Source organism: Peromyscus eremicus, chromosome 8a, assembly GCF_949786415.1.
Source record: "Peromyscus eremicus chromosome 8a, PerEre_H2_v1, whole genome shotgun sequence".
Taxonomy (NCBI): domain Eukaryota; kingdom Metazoa; phylum Chordata; class Mammalia; order Rodentia; family Cricetidae; genus Peromyscus; species Peromyscus eremicus.
In genome coordinates, this window is record NC_081423.1 from 68,386,994 (window position 1) to 68,407,751 (window position 20,758).

The 20,758-nt window shown below is 39.6% G+C and overlaps 1 protein-coding gene across 1 annotated transcript in view; it reads right to left on the minus strand.

The window, feature by feature from the left end:
• The window catches only part of Usp32 (ubiquitin specific peptidase 32), a 160,752-nt gene that overhangs the window by 113,319 nt on the left and 26,675 nt on the right, over positions 1-20,758 (minus strand). Inside the window, exon 2 of the mRNA XM_059270702.1 lies at positions 15,352-15,479. Coding sequence (XP_059126685.1) covers positions 15,352-15,479 — 128 coding nt within the window. The remainder of the gene's footprint in view (positions 1-15,351; positions 15,480-20,758) is intronic.

A 20,758-nucleotide genomic window follows, 5' to 3' on the forward strand; every position in this document is an offset into this window, starting at 1 on the left:
AATATTGAAGGAAAATAAAAGTAAACAGTCAATGACATCGTTAATGTCTTCAAAACTTAACTTTATGTAATATTCCTAAGAACAAATACTTTTCCATTTAAATTTTTAGTGAACATGTGATCCATCAATTCATTTTTATCTATAAAAACATTTTTTCTAGGCAAACAATCTTTTGCAAATATTATTCTATTAAACTCAATTACTCAAGAGCAAATTTTGCAGATCTAAATTTCTTAATGAAGAAATGATTTTTTGGGAAATAGCTAATCAATAGTAAGCTTTGGGTGGACACAGTTATGTGGGGGACCTAGGGGAAAATCAAACACTATCATTCTACTAAATGAACACAGCAATAAAATAACACTTAATGACATTCTGCTATACCTACAGATCAGTGTCCTACTCAGCCATCATTAGAGCAGCTTTCTCCTACAGTAGATGAGAACTAATAGAGACACACAACTGGAAAATGCATAGAGATTGAGAGATCTTGTAACACTCAATCCTAAATGGGATGTTTTCACCAAATCCCTCCCTTCAGGGCTCAGGGAATTCTGCAAAAGAGGAAGCTGGAAAGATTGAATCTCATGGGGAGTGGCACTATTAGGCAGTGTGGCTTTGTTGGGGTAGGTATGGCCTTGTTGGAGGAAGTGTGTCAACATGGGGGTGGGCTTTGAAGTTTCCTATGCTCAGGATACTGCCCAGTGTCTCAGCCAACTTCCTGTTACCTACAAGCCCAGATCTAGGCAGCACCATGTCTACCCGCACACTATGGTGATGATAGACTGAATCTCTGAAACTGTAAGTGAGCCATGCCAATTAAGTGTTTTCTTTATAAGACTTGTCGTGGTCATGGTGTCTCTTCACAGCAATAGAAACCCTAAGACAGAACTGATGCACATATGAACTCAGAGACTGCGGCAGCATGCATATGGCTGCAGGGATCGAAAATCAAATGGGGGTCCCAGCACTAAGATGGGGAAGTAAACACAAGCTCCCATCCCCAACCAAGAAGCTACCTCCAGCCGGGCGGTGGTGGCGCACGCCTTTAATCCCAGCACTCGGGAGGCAGAGCCAGGCAGATCTCTGTGAATTCGAGGCCAGCCTGGGCTACCAAGTGAGTTCCAGGAAAGGCGCAAAGCTACACAGAGAAACCCTGTCTCAAAAAAAACAAGGGAAAAAAAAAAAGAAGAAGAAGAAGCTACCTCCAACTAACAAGAGCTTGCAAAGGAAAACTTAGTTTCTCCAAAGAAATCTCACTGGGTATACAAACCATACTTAAGGGCAGTCCCTATGCCCAGCAGAAGACAGCCAACACAAAACAAACTTAAAAAATACTTTTGGTCTCATACTGTTTGTTTGTTTTGTTTTGTTTTGTTTTGTTTTTTGAGACAGAGTCTCTCTGTGTAACGGTTTTGGCTGTACTGGAATGCTTTGTAGACCAGGCTGGCCTGGAAGCCACAGAGATCCACCTGCCCCTGTCCCCCAAGTGACGGGATTAAAGGTGTGTGCCACCACTGCCCAGCTGGGCTTTATTTTTTAACCTTAGTGGTTCTTTGCTTGCATATTATGGTTTTAGATTTTGTTTTTATAGGTTGTGTGTGTGTGTGTGTGTGTGTGTGTGTGTGTGTGTGTATCTGTGTGCAAATGCATTTCTTGTGATCTTTTTTTTTGTTGTTGTTAAGGTGTTCATTTTGTTTTATTCTTGTTTGCTTGTCTTTTTTAATTTGCCTGCTTGTTATCTTCAGAGAGAGAAAAAAAGAGGTGTGGAGTTTGAAGGCTTGGAAGATGAGGAGGATCTGGGAGGAGATTAGGAGAGGAAACCATGATCAGAATACATTGTACAAAAATAACTCTTATTTTCAATTAAAATAAAATAGAGAAAACATTATCTCTCTCTTTTTTTTTTTTTTTTTTTTTTTTTTTGGTTTTTCGAGAAAGGGTTTCTCTGTGTAGCTTTGCGCCTTTCCTGGAACTCTGTAGACCAGGCTGGCCTTGAACTCACAAAGATCTGCCTGCCTCTGCCTCCCAGTGCTGGGATTAAAGGTGTGCGCCACCACCACCCGGAGAGAAAACATTATCTCTTATTTTGAACTCTTAATTATTATATACTCTAAATCATAATGAACACCTTCAGATATGAATTCAGGTTTCTTGTAATTGAAAAGTGATGTGACATTTTCTAGTTCAATTATTTGTGCTAAAACTCACTGCTTCTCCACCCCCACTCCACCCCACCCCACCCCCACGGGTTTCTCTGTGTAGCTTTAGAGCCTGTCCTGAACTTGCTCTGTAGACCAAGCTGGCCTTGAGATCCACCTGCCTCCAAGTGCTGAGATTAAAGGCGTGCCCCTCCTCCCCCTCCTCCTCTTGCAAGTCACTGCTCTTAAGACTGATTAAAAACAAAAAAGTCCATGTTGAGTCCAGTTAACAATGACCTCTGTTTCTCTGTGTAGCCCTAGCTGTCCTAGAACTCACTCTGTAGATCGGATGCCTGCCTTTGTCTCCTGAGTTCTGGGATTAAAAGGTATGTGCTACCACTGACCAGCAACATTGACATTTTACAAAAAAGTATTTTTCATGGTGTCTGGCTATTTAAAAGATTTATATATGATTCTATGTGTGTGCCATGTGTGTATGGGTACCCAGAGGCCACAAAAGGAGTTGGATCCCCTGGAGCTGAAGACAGAATAAAGGAAGTTGTGATATGCAACTTGGGAACTGAATTCAGGCTTTCTAAAAGAGCAGAAGCACTCTTAACCCATGAGCCATTTCTCCAGTGTCTGATCTTGATAATTACATTGCAAGAGAAAGAAGTATACAAATAGGAAAAAAAAAAAAAAAAAAAGGTTATATGAGTATGGTGGAATTACTTTTGGGAATTTAATGGGGCAAGGAAAATAATTTCTAAATCTATTAAATACCATTGTACTATAAATGACAGTCAGATTGTTTTAAATGTATATTTTACTTTGGTAAGAAAAATGCATTTTCTTAGCTTTCAAATATAGATATAGCACACTCTGCATGGTACATTTGTCTGTCCTCTTGAAGGACTTCTTAAAAAACAAGTGACTCGCCTGAGGTCTGACTTATCATGTGAGTCCTTCATCTTGTCCAAATCTATAGCCTCATAGAACTACCCAGATAATTCAGGCCAAAATTACCTATATAATTCAGACGGACGGAAAATTAAGCAAGCTCTTACCCTAAGTATATCTTTTAAATAATTCACACATCCTTCTAGTTATTAAGAAACAAATAAACAAACCATCCCCAACTTTGAAGTATATTAATCAATCATTTATTAAAATGACTAAAATACTGGAAACATTTTCAATCATTTCTAATCAGATTTCCCCTGGCTAACCCCAGAATTCTGCTTGAATTCTAATGTGACAAAAATACTGAATAATTAAAGCACACTACCGCAAATGTTTGTATTTTCCACCTATGTTATAAACTAAGTTTGAGGGTAAGTAGAGGAATGCAATAATCAACCTGAATCAGGCATGGTGGCACACAACAGTTATCCCAAGATTCAGGAGGCAGTATCACTTGCTTTCCCTCCTGCCTCTCCAGTGCTTATAGCATTTTAGCCCATCATACCAGGTCCAAAGCTCATTTTCAAGTAAACTGTTTTATTTGGGCTTCCTATACCATTTGCTAACTGTGCTATTATTGTAAGTTTTGAGTTTAACTGTTATTATCTGTTAGTAGAGAAAACTACCAACCTTGGCTATTGTAGCACGATGTTCTCTAAAGACCTAAGGAGATGGCACTATAAACTTACTGTAAATCGCAGGGCTAAGGAGAGCATAGGCCCTAGCGAGGAAGCTACTAATGCAGTTTTGCTAAACTGGCATGATATGCCTATCAAATTGACTCCTAAATATTTATTTTGATGTCCACAAATCAGTACTACCACTGGCTTTAGTCAGAGAAGCTTCTTGTTGCAGTGGGTGGCAATTACTGCAAAGCACATAACACTAACAACAAGTGACAAGTATAATGCACAGCCATAACCAGGATATCACTGTCATCCTCTCCAAGGGTCAGGGAACACTGCAGACAAAGAAGCAGAAAGATTGCATGATGCAAAGGAAGGGACAGAATGTATACCATGTCTTCTGGTCATGACATGGCCTAAAACTCTCCTAGCAGCTCTGATCTGCTACCCAAGATTATTCCTGTCAACATTACATCACTGGAAATGAGAAGGGATTCACAGGTCCTGCCCAACCCTCCCTGAAGAACAATATGCAATTAATGCTTGCTTAGCAGAGGAATAGTAATTTTCTTCAGTAATATAGCCGTGTTAAGGTGCCAATGCTCTTATGGGTAACCCTAATTAAACTCATTGGCTCACCCAAACAAAAAAAACATTAAGGTAGGAAGCTGGAGAGGGATAACTCTAAGGTTAAGAGCTATGCTGCTCTTATAGACAACCCAAGTTGTGTTGGTAGCACCAATGTTGGATGGCTCACACTGGCTGGCTCGCAACTGCTTGTAACTCCAGATCTGGAGGACCTGGACTTAAATGCACACAGGTATACATACTAACAAGCATACACACACACACACACACACACACACACACACACACACACACACAATAAAAAGTAAATCTTAAAAAAAAAAATTAAAGAATAAGAGGACTAGCCAGGCGGTTGTGGCGCAAACGTTTAATCCCAGCACTCGGGAAGTGAATTCCTTTGAGTTTGAGGCCGGTCTGGTCTACAAAGCGAGTTCCAGACAGCCAGAGCTGTTACAAAGAGAAACCCTGTCTAGAAAAAAAAAAAAAAAAAAAAAAAAAAAAAGAGGACTAGCTGGGAAGAGGAGAGAGATCAGTAGAACAGCATGGGGATAAGAGAGGATAATGGGGAATGAATGCTCAAAATACATTATATACATGTATGAAAATCTAAGAAAAAAATCCATTATTGCATATAATTAACATATTCTAATAAAACTTTATTAAAAATAAACATATAGATATAATGAGAAAAAGCACCATGATGGCTAGTCTTCATTGCTAATAAGATGAACTAGCCAGGTGGTGGTGGTGGTGGTGGTGGTGGTGGTGCACACCTTTAGTCCCAGCACTTGGAAGGCAGAGGCAGGCAGATCTCTGAGTTGGAGGCCAGCCTGGTCTACGTAGTGAGTTCCAGGATGGCCAAGGCTACACAGAGAAACTTTGCTCACCCCCTCTCCCCTAAAAAAAGCTACCTTAATGAATTTAGTGTCACCTAAAAGATACTTCTGGGGTTGTCTGTGAGGGCATTTCCTAAGAGGTCTAACTGAACAGGGAAGAGCCATCCTGAAGGTGGTCTGTATCATACTACAGGCTAGAGACGAGTATTAAATAGAAAGAGAGGCAGAAAACTGAGCACCAGTACTCATGTCTTGTGGTGATATTGTGTCCCCCAATATACAACCTAATTAACTTATCTGGGGTCAGAGGACAGAAGAACCACTAGATAGACATGGAGGCCAGAAAACAGTAGCACACACACCTTTAATCCTATCACTTGGGAGGCAGAGATCCATCCAGATCTCTGTGAGTTCAAAGCCACACTGGAAACAGCCAGGCATGGTGACTCATGCCTTAAATCCCAGGAAGTGATGGCAGGAAGCAGAATGATATATAAGGTGTGAGGACCAGGAACTAGAGCTGGTTATGTTTTTAGGCTTTTAGCAGCAGAGCAGCTGAGATTAATTCTGGATGAGGACTCAGAGACTTCCAGTCTGAGGAAACAAGATCAGCTGAGGAATTGGCAAGGTAAGGTGGCTGTGGCTTGTTCTGCTTCTTTGACCTTCCATCGTTGACCCCAGTACCTGGCTCCAGGTTTGTTTTTATTAATAAGACCTTACAATGTCTCTCTGCCTACTGACTGGAGACATAATGTGAATAGCATGCTGATACTCCTGCTGCCATCTTTTCTCCATATAATGACCAGGACCTCCTTCAATTATAAAGCAAAATAAAACTTTCCTTCCTTAAGTTACTTCTTATCAGGTACTTGGTCACATCAACAGAAAAGTAACTAATACTGTCACTGATGGCAAACAGTTCAAGCACATTAAATGAATACTTTACTGTCCTTCAAATATATGGGCTGGTGATTATTACAAAAATAGTCTTGACCTTCAGAAAGGGGACGAGAGAGGGGAAAATGCAATGAAAATTAGTAGTAGGAATTATACTTTAGTTAAAACAACAACAAAAAAACACTTTCAAATAGATAGCTTTCCAAGTATCAGTAAAATAAAGCTGCTACTGGTTTCTCTGGGGTATCAAACAAAAGGATCTTTAAACACACTTGGATGAGGGAGTCCAATATCCAAAACTAAGTATTCCAAACCAACCCAATGAGAACCAGGAACCAAAGGAACCTTTGCTAGGAGTAAAGCAATGGCTGGACAGCAGCACAGTATACTGCATATAGTTTCAACTGTCTTAACTCTACCAAGAAGCCTATACCTTTCAACAGAAAACACAGGTTACCAAACTATGAAGTTCAGATGTGGACTGAGTTATAAAAACTACACAGAACTTAATACATGCACATACAGCTCATGCGTGCACACACATACACACACACACACAAATAAAATGAAAATAGTAGTAGTAGTAGTAGTAGTAGTAGTAGTAGTAGTAGTAGCAGTAGCAGTAATAAAAGACTTCTGAAAATCTGGCATGGTAGTACACGTCTGAATCCCAGCACTCAAAAACGAAGGATCAGCTGTAGTTCAAGGTCACTCCTTGCTCTATAGTAAGTTTGAGGCCTTGTTGGAAACTAAAACCGAGCCAACTGCTACCACCAAACAAACCAACCAACCCACACTGGTACACACTATCTTCCTCATCCCATCTAAAATCCTCCCAGTTCTGAAGGACAATTAGGCTACTTTCTTAAGTTTTTCCCAAACCCCTGAGACAGAAAAATACCTAATCTAATAGCATTGTCTTCCTATCTTCTCTCTCAGTGCCATAAGGCAAGCTGCTCTAATTACTAAGCAACACTCCTATTTTCTTAAATGTAAAATTCATAGTAAGCAAGAGTCATACAGTAAAAAACTGTCCCATTTAAACAAGTATTAAGCAAACTACAGTGCATAATAGTTATTACCTTGACCTGTCCTTCCAAAGTAAAAGGCAGGAAAGTTCAGGCTAAGTTCGTTTTAAATCTATTCCAGCTCATGGTCTGATATAATGTTCAGTACCTTGTACTGACCTACACACTATCTATCACTCAACTATTAAGTAAATATGAGAAAGAAGAAAATCAAGACTTAATAAATTCTGTGACAGTATAAAACATTGTTATCAACAGAGTTTTATTTGATTAAATCACAAGGGCAACTATAATGCTTCACTTGTCACAAAACAAAAGATAGTAAATAATTATCTTCAGCATTATTAGAATTAGAATAATTTTTCCACAAAATAAATTTTCAAAGTAATCTGAAGAATATCTCAAACTGACATTTAAGCAAATGACCAAGAATACATGATTACATGAATCTACCAATGGTGCTAAAGGAAGAGTTTCTCTAATTCTAAAAAGAAAAATTTTACATAGGGTAAGAAGTGATAAACTTGAAACTCTCAAACATCCAAGATTCCCAGAATTCCAGACATATGCTACATGAAACTTCAGGAACTAGGATCTGGAAATCTTTGGGAGATATTATTTAGTCTTCCATAGGCTCTAATCACAGCTACTACAGTCCCAAGAGAATGAGATAAATTTCCGTTTCTTCTTCACGTCCTCTGTATTCCTTGTCCCTATATCTCCTCCTTGGAAACAGATAAATTCAAGAACTGTGTGGCACAGAAGGCTCCATCAGTCTCCACCTCTGACAAAACTGGAAATAGGAGCTCCAGAGAAAAAGAAATTAATGTGAACAGGAAAACGTATTTTTTGTAATCCCTGGGCCTGCCTAACCCTAAAAGACAAACCGGTCTGAACTAAAACTGAGTCTAAGACTAGTCACTGTGGGATAAATCCAAATAGGACTGCACAGGCTTTGGAAAGGTAACTGACATTGTAAGCAAGCAAGAGTTGGCAAGTACAAAGCTATATATCCTGAGTCACGGTCATCATGATCTGATAAAACACACAGTAACATCTCCAAGAATCAGAATCTCTGAACATTCCAAATATCTAGACTGTAATCCAAAAATCCTCAACATAAAAGGACCAAGAAAAATATTTAACCAATTAGGAAATAATCGATAGTACCAACAAACTGATGACACAGATACTATAGGTATTAGACAAGAACTTTAAAGAGTCTAGCATAAAAATGCCCAAAGAAATCAATTACTCTTAAAGTTAAAAAAAAAGATGGAGTCTCATCAAAGAAAGATATAAGGAGCCATACAAAAATATTGCACTATAAATATACTATCTACTGCCAAACTTGAGTCTAGTAATTTAGATTTCGCAGTCACCTAATTTGAAACCTGCTAGAAGCTGGGGGCACTCCTCTTTTAATGGTGACCATGCCTTGTAATAACCAATTAATTAATTTTTTTCTTATTTGTTATGTGCACTGGTGTTTTGCCATGGGTGTTGAGTCCCCTGGAACTAGAATTACAGACACTTGTGAGCTGCCATGTGGGTGCTGGGTCCTCTGGAAGAGCAGTCAGTGCTCTTAACCATTGAGCCATCTCTCCAGCTCCATTTAGTTTTGTAAATGTATTTATCTTTATTTTTTATGGTAATAGCCAATTATTAACATAGTATTAACTACTTTAACTGGATGGCTTTTTTCATAGCTCTACTTGATAATAACTAGAAAAGAAATTATGTTTCAACTTTACCAAAATGTTAAAAAATGATTTATTTATTTTTATGTACATGGGTGTTTTGTCTGGATATATTCTGTGCATTAAGGTACCATGGAGGTCAGAAGAGTGCCCTCATCTCAGATCACTGAGTTGAGTTTCAGACACTTATGAACCCTCATGTTGGTGCTGGAAATCAAACCTGGATTCTCTAGAAAGGCCGTCAGTGCTCTTAACAATGAGCCACCTCTTTAGCCCCATAAATGTCTTTCTTTTTTTTTCCTTGCTGGCCTAGAACTTTCTATGTTGTCCAGGATGGTGTCAAACTCAAAGAAATCTGCCTGCATCTGTCTTCCAAGTGTGGGGATTAAAGGCTGTGCTGGCTAATTTTTATGTGAACCTGACACAAGCTAGAGTTATCTGAGAGGAGGGAACCTCAACTGAGAAAATGAGAAAATAAGATCTCAGGCTAGTCCCAGGACTTGGGAGGCAGAGCCAGGCAGATCTCTGTGAGTTTGAGGCCAACTTGGTCTACAGAGCGAGATCCAGGACAGGCACCAAAACTACACACAGAAAAACCCTGTCTCAAAAAACCAAAAAAAAAAATCTCAGGCTGCAGGCAAGCATTTTCTTACTTAGTGATTGATATGGGAGGGTGGTGGTACCATCCCTGGGCTGGTGATCCTGGGTTCTGGGTTCTGTAAGAAAGTAGGCTGAGAAGACCATGATAAATAAGCCAGTAAGCAGCACTCCTCCATGGCCTCTCCATCAGCTCCTGTCTCCAGGTTCCTGACCTGCTTGAGGTCCTGTCCTGACTTCCTTTGATGATGAACTGTGATGTGGAAGACACATGAATCCTTTCCTCCACCAACTTGCTTTTGGTCATGGTGTTTCTTCATAGCAATAGTAATCCTAACTAAGACAAAGGTAAGCACCACCACACCAGGCTCTTTGCTACAACTCTAGTCACCTGTCTTCAGAACCATGCCCATAGGGGGCACTCTATGGCTATGGAAAATAATTAACAAAGAGTAAAATAAGCAAATTGTGACAAGGTTATAAACCAGATCTACTATTGTACAAGATGAGCTTAATGTATCTTAATATTCAACATCATGCTTCTTTAAAGTGAGAAGGCCTCCTGCAGCGGTGTGCCGCAACTGGCTCCGGGACGGCTGGGAAGGCCTGGTTGGGGAAGGTGGCTGGAGCGCTGTCACCTGTGGGCGCCGAGCCACCCCGAAAAAATAACCCAAAAAAAAGTGAGAAAGCCTAATGTCAACATGCCCAAGTAATATTTAACTGTTTAAAACACGGTTATTAGCTGGGCAGGTGGCTAACAGCTATAATCCCAGGGCTGGGGAGCCTGAAGCAGGCAGACAGTGACTTCAGGAACAGTCTGAGCTACACGGCAAGTTCCAGGCAGCTACATGGGAAGGGGAATGGAGGGCAAAAAAAAAGAGGAAAAAAGAGGAAAACTAAGACATTATTCTTCAAATATAAATTTTTCAAAGTTGAAATTACTATTTAGAGCTGAAATAGGTTTCCATCTACTCACAAAATAATTTAAGCAAATGCTGCCCACTATTAGTCCTTTCAGTACAGCCAACTTCAAAATAATGTTAAAATGGGATGGTTTAGCAGATAAAGGCACCTGCTGTCAGGAGTGACAGGTTGACAGTTCCTTCCTGGGAACCACATGGTGGAAACAAAAGAACCAACTCCTGAAAACTGTGCTCTGATCTCTATCACACACATGCACACGCGCCTATTGCTTGTCCCCAGACCTTCACATATGCACTGTGGCGCGCGCACACACACACTCAGGTATACTCTAAAATAAAATACAAATAAATAGACTTTAAAAATTCAGCCAGGGGGCTGGAGAGATGGCTAAGAGGTTAAGAGCACTGGCTGCTCTTGCAGAGGTCCTGAGTTCAATTCCCAGCAACCACATGGTGGCTCACAACCATCTGTAATGAGATCTGGTGCCCTCTTCTGGCGTGCAGATATACATGCAGGCAGAACAGTGTATACATAATAAATAAATAAATATTTAAAAAAAAAATTCAGCCAGGCAGTGGTGGTGCACGCCTTTAATCGCAGCACTCAGGAGGCAGAGCCAGGCGGATCGCTGAGTTCAAGGCCAGCCTGGGCTACAGAGTGAGATCCAGGACAGGCACCAAAACAACATGGAGAAACCCTGTCTTGAAAAACAAAAACAAAACCAAAAAAAAAAAAAAAAAAAAAGGAAAAAAAATTCCTTCAGGGGCTGGAGAGATGGCTCAGTAGTTAAGTGCTCTTTCAGGATTACGGTTCTGTTCCCAGCACCCACATCTGGTAGTTCACAACCACCTGTACATCTAGTTCCAGGGGATCCAACACCCTCTTCTAGCCTATGCAAACACTTGCACACATGTGTACATATACATATACAAGCACACAATTTTTTTAAAAGTTCAGAAGATAAATTCTTAAAAAATATTTAATCATATAAACATCATGAGCTGTTTGGTTGATAGATATTTGCTATATACTGAAAATTTTAAAATGTCATTAAAGAAACATTCTAATTTCGTGATCAAAAGACATAATTATAAATGATAATTCTCCCAAATGAATCTTCAGATCCCCATCAAGTTAACAGCCTCCCCTCCCCCCCAGAAACTGTAAGCTGATCTTAAAAAATATTTATGGAAATGCAAGGAATCCAGAATAGGCAAAACCATCTTGAACTACATGAACAGTTGAAAGAATGGTACTCTCTTTCTGCTTTTAAAACATATTACAAAATTAGAGTTATCAGGACAATTGGTGAGGGGGGAGATGTGACATTGGTACAAGATTTAAAAAAAAAAAATCAATGAGCTATAATTCTTTTCTTTTTTTCAAAGATTTATTTATTTATTAAGTATACACTATTCTGCCTATACGTTTGTCTGCAGGCCAGAAGAGGGCACCAGATCTCATTATGGATGGTTGTGAGCCACCATGTGGTTGCTGGGAATTGAACTCAGCTCTGGAAGAGCAGCTAGTGCTCATAACCACTAAGACATCTCTCCTGACCCGAACTATAATTCTTAAATAAAGTTTTTTTATTTAGTTTTGTTTTCTGAGACAGAGTTTATTTGTGTAGTTCTAGCTGCTCTGGAACTCACTTTGTATACTAGGCTAGCCTTGAACTTACAGAGATCCACTTGCTTCTGCCTTCTGAGTGCTGGAATTAAAGAAGTGTGCCACCCAGTCCAGCCATAAATAAAGGTTTTAGTTTACACTAAAATCTTTTATTTATTTATTTATTTTTTTTAAAGACAGGGTTTCTCTGTGTAGCTTTGCGCCTTTCCTGCTCTGTAGACCAGGCTGGCCTCCAACTCACAGAGATCCATCTGCCTCTGCCTCCCAAGTGCTGGGATTAAAGGCGTGCACCACCACGGCTCAGCTAGTTTACACTAAAATCTTATGGTTGACTGATGGTCAGCAAGTGTATCAGGACAAGTCAAGTGTCTTTAGCTGCTGAGCTGTCTCAGCGGCTCTATCAGAACAATTAATGAAAAGAGAATAGTCTGTTCAACAAGGAGTCCTGAGACTGCACATCCACATGTGTAAGAATGAACTTGGATCTAACACACCATATACAAAAATTAATACTAAATGAATGAAAGCTAAAACTCTTAGGGAATACAGGAGTAAATCTTTGTAATATTAGATAAAGCAATGGCTTCTTAAAAAGAAGGAACAGCACAGGTGATAAATGGACTTAACCAAAATTTAAAAGTTTGTGATTCAAAAGGCACCATGAAGTAATGAGAGTCATGTATCTTATACAAGGGCCTATATTAATCTTACAATCCAACAAAAAGACAACCTAATTTGAAAATAGACATGAATCTGCTTTTAGGTATGTGTACAGATAGATGTTTATATACAATCCAAGGAGATAAAATACTGTGACCTAAATTTTTTCTAGCAACATGAGACAGTTCTGACTTTAAGCAAAGGAGCTGAGAGGGAAAAAAAGCTGAACAGCCTTTGAATTTGGAAGCATTTTCTATTAATTACTATAAACTCTGTTTAAGTCACTTCATTATTTTATTAATTTTTGAGACAGGGCCTCACAGTGTAGGCCTGGCTGGCCTTGTCACAAAGATTCACTTGCCTCTGCCTCTCTAGTGCTAGGATTAAAAGCATGCCCCACCATACCTGGCTATGTCCCCTTTTCTAATTGGCAGGTCATACCATAGTATTAAATAGCTTATTATATCTTGAAATGAAAAATTATAAATTCAACATTTTTGTACTCTAACAGCACTCAAGATAAACTTATTAAGGAAAGCAAGATTATGAGGAATAGAAGTTCATGCTAAAACAGAGCCCAATAAACAGACAGGGAAAATTCTAATGCTGCCACAAATCTAAACTAATGGCAGAACAAGAAAATATACTTTATACAATAAATGTAAAGAGCTATAAAACAACATATATCCTCAATCAAAATACATACATAAAGAAAAACAAATGTAATATCTATTATATAAATGACAAAAATATGCAACACAGTAATTAAAAGCAGATGTGAATTGTTTATTTGATTTTTGTTTTTTCTTTGTTGTTTGGTTGTTTTTTTGTTTTTTGTTTCTGTTTGTTTGTTTTTGAGACAGGGTTTCATTGTGTAGCCCTGGCTGTCTTGGAACTAGCTCTGTAGACCTGGCTGGCCTTGACCTCTGCCTCCCAAGTACTAGGATTAAAGGCATGTGACACAACCATCTGAAAGAATACCCCACCCCCACCCCAGGGTTTTTTCTGTGTAGCCCTGGCTGTCCTGGGCTATTTTTTAAAATAAAGTTTATTTTAAAGAAAAGAGGCTGGAAAGATGGCTCAATGGTTAAGAACACTCTTCTAGCCTCCACAGACACTAGGCATATATGTGGTGCACATACATACATTCAGGCAAAATGCTCATAACACACACACAAAAAAAATAATCTAAAAAAACTGCTAAAAACAATAAAAAAATAAAGCAGAGAATTAAGGTTCCATATGTCATCTCAAGCTTAAAATTCCTACTATAACTTTTATTATTTTATAAATTTTACTCTTAGTCATACTTAGAATAGCAATACATCTGTGTAGTTACTACAAAATAATAAACATTATTTTTAGAAAGAGAATGCTAAGCCAGATGGTGGTGGCGCACACCTTTAATCCCAGCAGTAGGAGGCAGAGGCAGGCGAATCTCTGTGAATTGGAGACCAGCCTGGGCTACAGAGTGAGTTCCAGGAAAGGCTCCAAAGCTACACAAAGAAACCCTGTCTCAAAAAACAAATAAAAAGTAAGAAGAAGGAGGAGGAGGAGGAGGAGGAGGAGGAAGAGAAGAAGAAGAAAAAGGAAGAGAATGCTTACAAGCTTAGCATATTTTATTTAAACATTTTGGTACAATTTAAATAAGAATTTAAGCCGGGTGGTGGTGGCGCACACCTTTAATCCCAGCACTCGGGAGGCAGAGGCAGGCGGATCTCTGTGAGTTCGAGGCCAGCCTGGGCTACCAAGTGAGTTCCAGGAAAGGCGCAAAGCTACACAGAGAAACCCTGTCTCGAAAAATCAAAAAAAAAAAAAAAAAAAGAATTTAAGTAAGTTCCAATAAGCTCTTATTTCACTTACAAGATTTAATTTTACAGACTCAACTCCTTTCAATAAAAAATTTATAAAACATACAACATAAAAAATTAATATCAGAGATGACATTTAAAATAAGGAGGAAATCATATAAACAATCTATAATTACTATATATCAGTTGCAAAAGCACCAAAAATGCAAACCTGTGACTCTTTAGTGTTCCCAGTCAACCTTTAAGAATACAACACATCTAGGCCGGGCGGTGGTGGCACACACCTTTAATCCCAGCACTTGGGAGGCAGAGCCAGGCGGATCTCTGTGAGTTCGAGGCCAGCCTGGTCTACAGAGTGAGATCCAGGAAAGGCGCAAAGCTACACAGAGAAACCCTGTCTCAAAAAACCAAAAAGAATACAACACATCTAGACTAGGACCTGTTGCTTATTCAGCAAGAAAAATAACTGTGAGGAAGATGAAATCTTTTCATTGAAGACTCCTGCAAAATTTTAAAAGCAAAAAGACAAGAACACAGGGATGGTAGTTTAAAGTTATAAACCCAGATAAGGAGTTCAAAGCAAGCCTCAGCTACACAGTAAGTTGGAAGCCCGTCTGAGATACGTCAGACTCTGTCTCAAAAGAAAACATTTAATAACAGAAAGAGAATTAAAATAATTTGAGCCGGGTGGTGGTGGCGCACGCCTTTAATCCCAGCACTCGGGAGGCAGAGGCAGGTGGATCTTTGTGAGTTTGAGGCCAGCCTGGTCTACAGAGCAAGATCCAGGAAAAGGCGCAAAGCTACACAGAGAAACCCTGTCTCAAAAAACCTAAAAATAATAATAATAATAATAATAATAATAATAATAATTTGAAAAATAAAAAAAAACTTTGAAAAAGAAATTTAAACTGGTAGGCAAATACAAGAGGAATGCAGCCCCATAAAGATTACCTCAGCAACTTTAGGAGGCACTCCATCCCCGAGCACTTCCCTGATGAAGCAGTGCTGACTCATGTAATATGAGAGTCCACAGGTCCTCTTGAAGGCATCTTTGAGTCGTTTCAGCTCTACATCTGTAACTACAATTCAGAAACAGAAGATGGTAAGAAACCAGAAAGGAAAAGGCTTTCAAAACATAGCTCCTCACAATCAGATGAGGGTGTACACCTATATTCCCAGTATTTAGAGGCTCAGAGAAGAATGGAGTCTGAAGCCAACTTGAGCTACATGGCAAATTCTAGGCCATGACTTTTAAAAATGGATCAGGAATGGCAGCACATGCTTTTAATCCCAGAGGCAAAGGAATCTCTGAGTTTGAAGCCAGTCTGGTCTACAAAATGAGTTTCAGGACTGCTAGAGCTACACAGAGAAACTCTGTCTGGCCTGGTGGTAGTGGTGCACGCCTTTAATCCCAGTATAGAGACAGCCAAATCTCTGAGTTCGAGGCCAGCCTGGTCTATAAAACAAGTTCCAGGACAGAAAGGGCTACACAAAGAAACCCTGTCTCAAAAAATGAACAAACAAACAATAAAAACCCTGGGCCTAGAGAGATGGCTCAGCAGTTAACAGTACTTAATACTCTTTAAGAAGACTCCACTTCTATCCCAGCACCTGTACTGTGTCTCACAACCATCTGTAACTCCCATCCCAGGGGATCTGACACCTTCTCTGGTCTGCTCAGGCACTGCACCAATTTGGCACACAAACATACATGCGGGCAAAACACCATACACTTAAATTTTTATTTTAAATAAAAAGACAAAATCTTAACATATGCACACAAATTTTCAGGCCAGGGAAAACAAAAAGTAGCATATGATTCAAACAGACAGGTAAGCTAAATGGCATTAGATTCTGGCATCAATGCTTTTGGCATTAACATATGCATTTCCTTTGTAACAAAAGTACATTATTTGTACCATGAGTACATATGTATCTTGGGAGAATACTCTCCAAGTTTGGATTCTTGCCTGTCAGGTGACTCACAATCTTATCTGTAATTCTAGCTCCAGGGAGAGCTAATACCTTTGGTCTCCTTGGGCACCTATAGTAACATGCACAAACCACACATAATATTTTAAATCTAATTATGGATATATATTTATAATACAACTAATATATATTCAGAACCAGGCTAGAGAGTTAAGAGCATTGTTACACAATTAAGAGGAAGTTCTGATCCCAGCACCCACACAATAAGCTAGGTGTGTGTGGTCCCATACACTTTTGTAATATTCCAGTCAGTACTGGGGTTGATAAAAAAAGAGGATCACTGGAGCTTGCTGGCCAGAAAAAAAACGTTGATGTCCTGGTTCAGTGAGACCCTATCGCAAAAGAATAAGGCAGAAAGTAATACAAAGGGACATGTGACACATTCCTCTGGCCTTTGCACACACAGAGGTAAGCACCCCTAAACACAAGTAGGAATATATACTACATATACCTCTCTCTCTGTCTCTCTCTGTCTCACACACACAAATATCAAAAAAAAAAGAATTTTTGAAATTATGCATTCCATTACTTTCAGCATCTAAGACTTCTTTCACTTTATACAACAACCTGTCTAAAAAGACAAAAGGGCTGGTGAGATGCTCAGTGGGCAAAGGTGCCTGCTGCAAAAGCCTGGTAACCTTAGTCTGATTCTCTAATAATGCAAATAAAGGTAGAAGTAGAGAACCAACTCCACAGAGTTGTTCTCTGACCATGACACAAGATATGGGACACAAGCTACATGTCAACACATAGCATGCACAGGCACTGTCTTTGTTTGGCAGGAACCTGGAGGCAGGACAGAGGCAGAGATCATGGGGAAGCTCGACTTACTGGCTTGCCCCCCATGGGTTACTCAGTCTAATTTTTTATATATATAACTCAGAATCATCTGCCCAGGATAACGTCACCCACACAGTTTGCTAGGCCCTCCACATCAATCATTAATCAAGAAAATTCCCTACAAGTTTGCTCACAGGCCAATCTAACGGAAGCATTTTCTCAACTGAATTTTCCTCTTCCCAGACAATCCTAGCTGTGTCAAGTTGACAAACAATTAAGGCACACACAAACAGTAGTTAATTAACAAAATTAATTAATTAAAGAGAAATGAATACTCTTCAATATTAAGTGTGCAATATAATAATCCCAATGAGAGGCACAAAAATGGTTGCTTTGGTTCATGCTGGAAGAAACAAAGAAGACTTCTGGATGCAGAAGAGAATTACATTAATTTTTATTTTTTTATTTTTTAAGACTTATTTATTTATTATGTATACAATGTTCTGCTTGCATGTATCCCTTCAGGCCAGAAGAGGGAGCCAGATCTCATTACAGATGGTTGTGAGCCACCATGTGGTTGCTGGAAATTGAACTCAGGACCTCTGGAAGAACAGCCAGTGCTCTTAACCTCTGAGCCATCTCTCAAGTCCCCTACATTAATTTTTAAAGGTGAAGCCATGTAAAAGGGTCAAGAGCATGCCAAACAGAAAGAAGGCTTTACTTCAAAGTGTGGAGTTACATCTTATGCCACTACAGCAAAATGAGGGTTTAAAAAAAAAAAGGTGTGGGGGGGAGATAAGCCTCCACCTGTGAAGATCAAGTCACAGTTACTCTACTCTGACACCCAAGAAGGAGGAATACAATCAACCACAACACAGACACACTCTAGGCCAATCAGAGACAAGGCACCAAGTGCAGAGGACAGAACCTGGGAGCAAAAAGCAAACCTCCGCTAAGTCTGGGGTATACCCAGACAGAAAAGTCAGCAGACCTAGGTCCATTCTGAGAGAGCAGACTAAAGCAACACAAAGGATCTACCCTTGGAAACTTGGAGAGAGGCAAAAGGAGTAAGTCAAAATAAAAGTAAGCTCTATTAAAGACCTGTGCAAACTTCGGGGAAATTACACTTGCTTTTCAATTTCTTGAATTTAAAGCTCAGAAGGGTTTGTTGGGAGTCCTCAGTATAGAGATAAAAAGCATAAAACTGAAAGAAACCAAAGTTTACAATGTCTAAGAAGGGAGAAAATAGAGGAAAAGAATGGTGAAGAAAATTGGTAATGAAAAGTACAGTGAACCAAAAAATATGGTCTCCAAAGGCCAGAAAAGTTCCTGATAAGCAGTCACAAGGTATAAAGGGCCAGCAAGATAAAGATGAAAAGGGCTTGGCACACAGCTAATCACTCAATAAATGTTTATCATATGCAGGGAGGGTTCCAGGTTCAACAACATGTAGGGCAATGATTAAAAAAGAAAAAAAAATATGATAAATTCAAACAGAGCTCATTAGAAACTGGACTTACTAATACCTACAATATACCAACTAAGTACTTCGTTTTTAAATGTGAAAACAGAACACAAAATAAAGCTCATGTCATTAATTATAGCAATTAGAGAGAAAACTTTTCTACTACAACTATTAATATTTCTTCAAGATATACAACTCATTAATGGCTTTACCAACAAATTAAGCTGCTTCTGCTCTAGTGGAAACAAAAGGAAACTGCCTGTTAGAATATAACATGGCAAGCTCCACTGTCGGTTACAAATTAGTTGAAAAACTATTCATTTTTGTTCAGCATGTTTGGGGTAGGACTACAGCTCACCAGGAGAGTACTTCTCTAGCATTCTCAAGGCCCTGGGTTAAATCCCCTAAGGGTTCAATCACTATGAAATGATGACATAAAACTGATGATCAATAAATGTATTAACTAATAATGGAGGAAACCTTTTAAAGTGTTTATAATAAGTAAACAATGTCCATCAACAAAAAGATCAAAGTTATTGTACAGACTGAAAATATTTTAGACATTAAAATGTGGCCATAGGTCCAAATTGATTAAAAACAAAAAAAGTATTTACTCAAAATATTACACCAACATTTAATCAATCAGTAGACAGAAAGTGCATAAAATGTTCATTGGTTTGCCAGGTATGGTAGCACATACCTTTAATCCCAGCAGTCAGAAGGCAGAGGCAGGCAGATCTCTGTGAATTCAAGGCCAGCCTGGTCTACAGAGAGAGATCCAGGACAGGCTCCAAAGCTACACAGAGAAACCCCGTCTTGAGGAGAGGGGGAGAGGGGGAGAGGGAGAGAGGGAGAGAGGGAGAGAGGGAGAGAGGGAGAGAGGGAGAGAGGGAGAGAGGGAGAGGGGAGAGAGGAAGGGGGGGGGAGGGGGAGAGAGGGAGAGAGGGAGAGAGGAAGAGAGGAAGAGAGGAAGAGAGGAAGAGAGGGGGAGAGGGGGAGAGAGGGAGAGAGGGGGAGAGGGAGGGAGAGAGAGAGAGAGAAAGAGACAGACAGACAGACAGACAGAGAGACAAGCAAGACCCTGTCTCAACAAACAAATGTTCACTGCAGGGCTGGGAAGGTAATTTTAAGACTTGGAATTCAGAATTTAAGTCAGTAATAGCTCCCTCCTAGCATGCACAAAACTCTAGGTTGGATCCCCAGCAGTACCCCAAAACAAACACTGAAATAAAAGAAAGGAAAAAGAAAGAGCAAAAGGAGGACTATCAAAAGAGAACTGCCAGCTGGGTGTGATGCACACACCTTTAGTCCCAGCACTCAGGAGGCAGAAGCAGGCAGATCAATTTGAGGCCAGCCTGGTCTACAAAGTAAGTTCCAGGACAGTCAGAGCTGTTACACTAAGAAACTCTGTCTTGAAAAACAACAACAGAGAGACAGAGACAGAGACAGAGAGAGCTGCCAGGGTCCAGTGAAATAGCTCAGCATTTGCCACCAAGCCTGATGACCTGAGTTCAATGCCCAGATCCACATGACAGAAGAAAAAGAATCAATTCCACAAAGTTGTTCTCTGACCTCCATGTGCAAATGGCACATGTGCACAATCCCTGCTTATACATATACATTATACATACGAACAATACTAACAATCAACAAAAATTCACTTTAAAAAGAGAGAGAGAAAACTGTCAGGTTGGCTCAGTGACTAAAAGCACTTGTTGCACAAGCAAGAGGAACTCAGTTTGATTCTGCAGCACCCATGTAAAAAGCCAGGCACAACCACCCATGCACTTGTATTCCCAGCACCAAGGTAGGCGGAGTGGGTGACAGGCTTGCTGGTTGCTAGCATAGCTCCAGGGTCAATGAGAGACCCTGTCTCTAAAAAACAAGGCGCCAGAAAGTGACAGAACAGGAACCCTATGTTTTCTTCTGGCCTCCTTGCAGGTATACACACACAAAGAGAACTGTCATCTGTTGGAAAAAAAAAAATGTATTCATCATTGCTTTAGATTTGAACATGGGTGCTGTCTAAAGACAATTAAGTCACATCACTGAGCATCCACAACACTAAACGCATACTAACAGTCCATAAAATAGTAAATGCAATCTCCCTACAAAAAATAA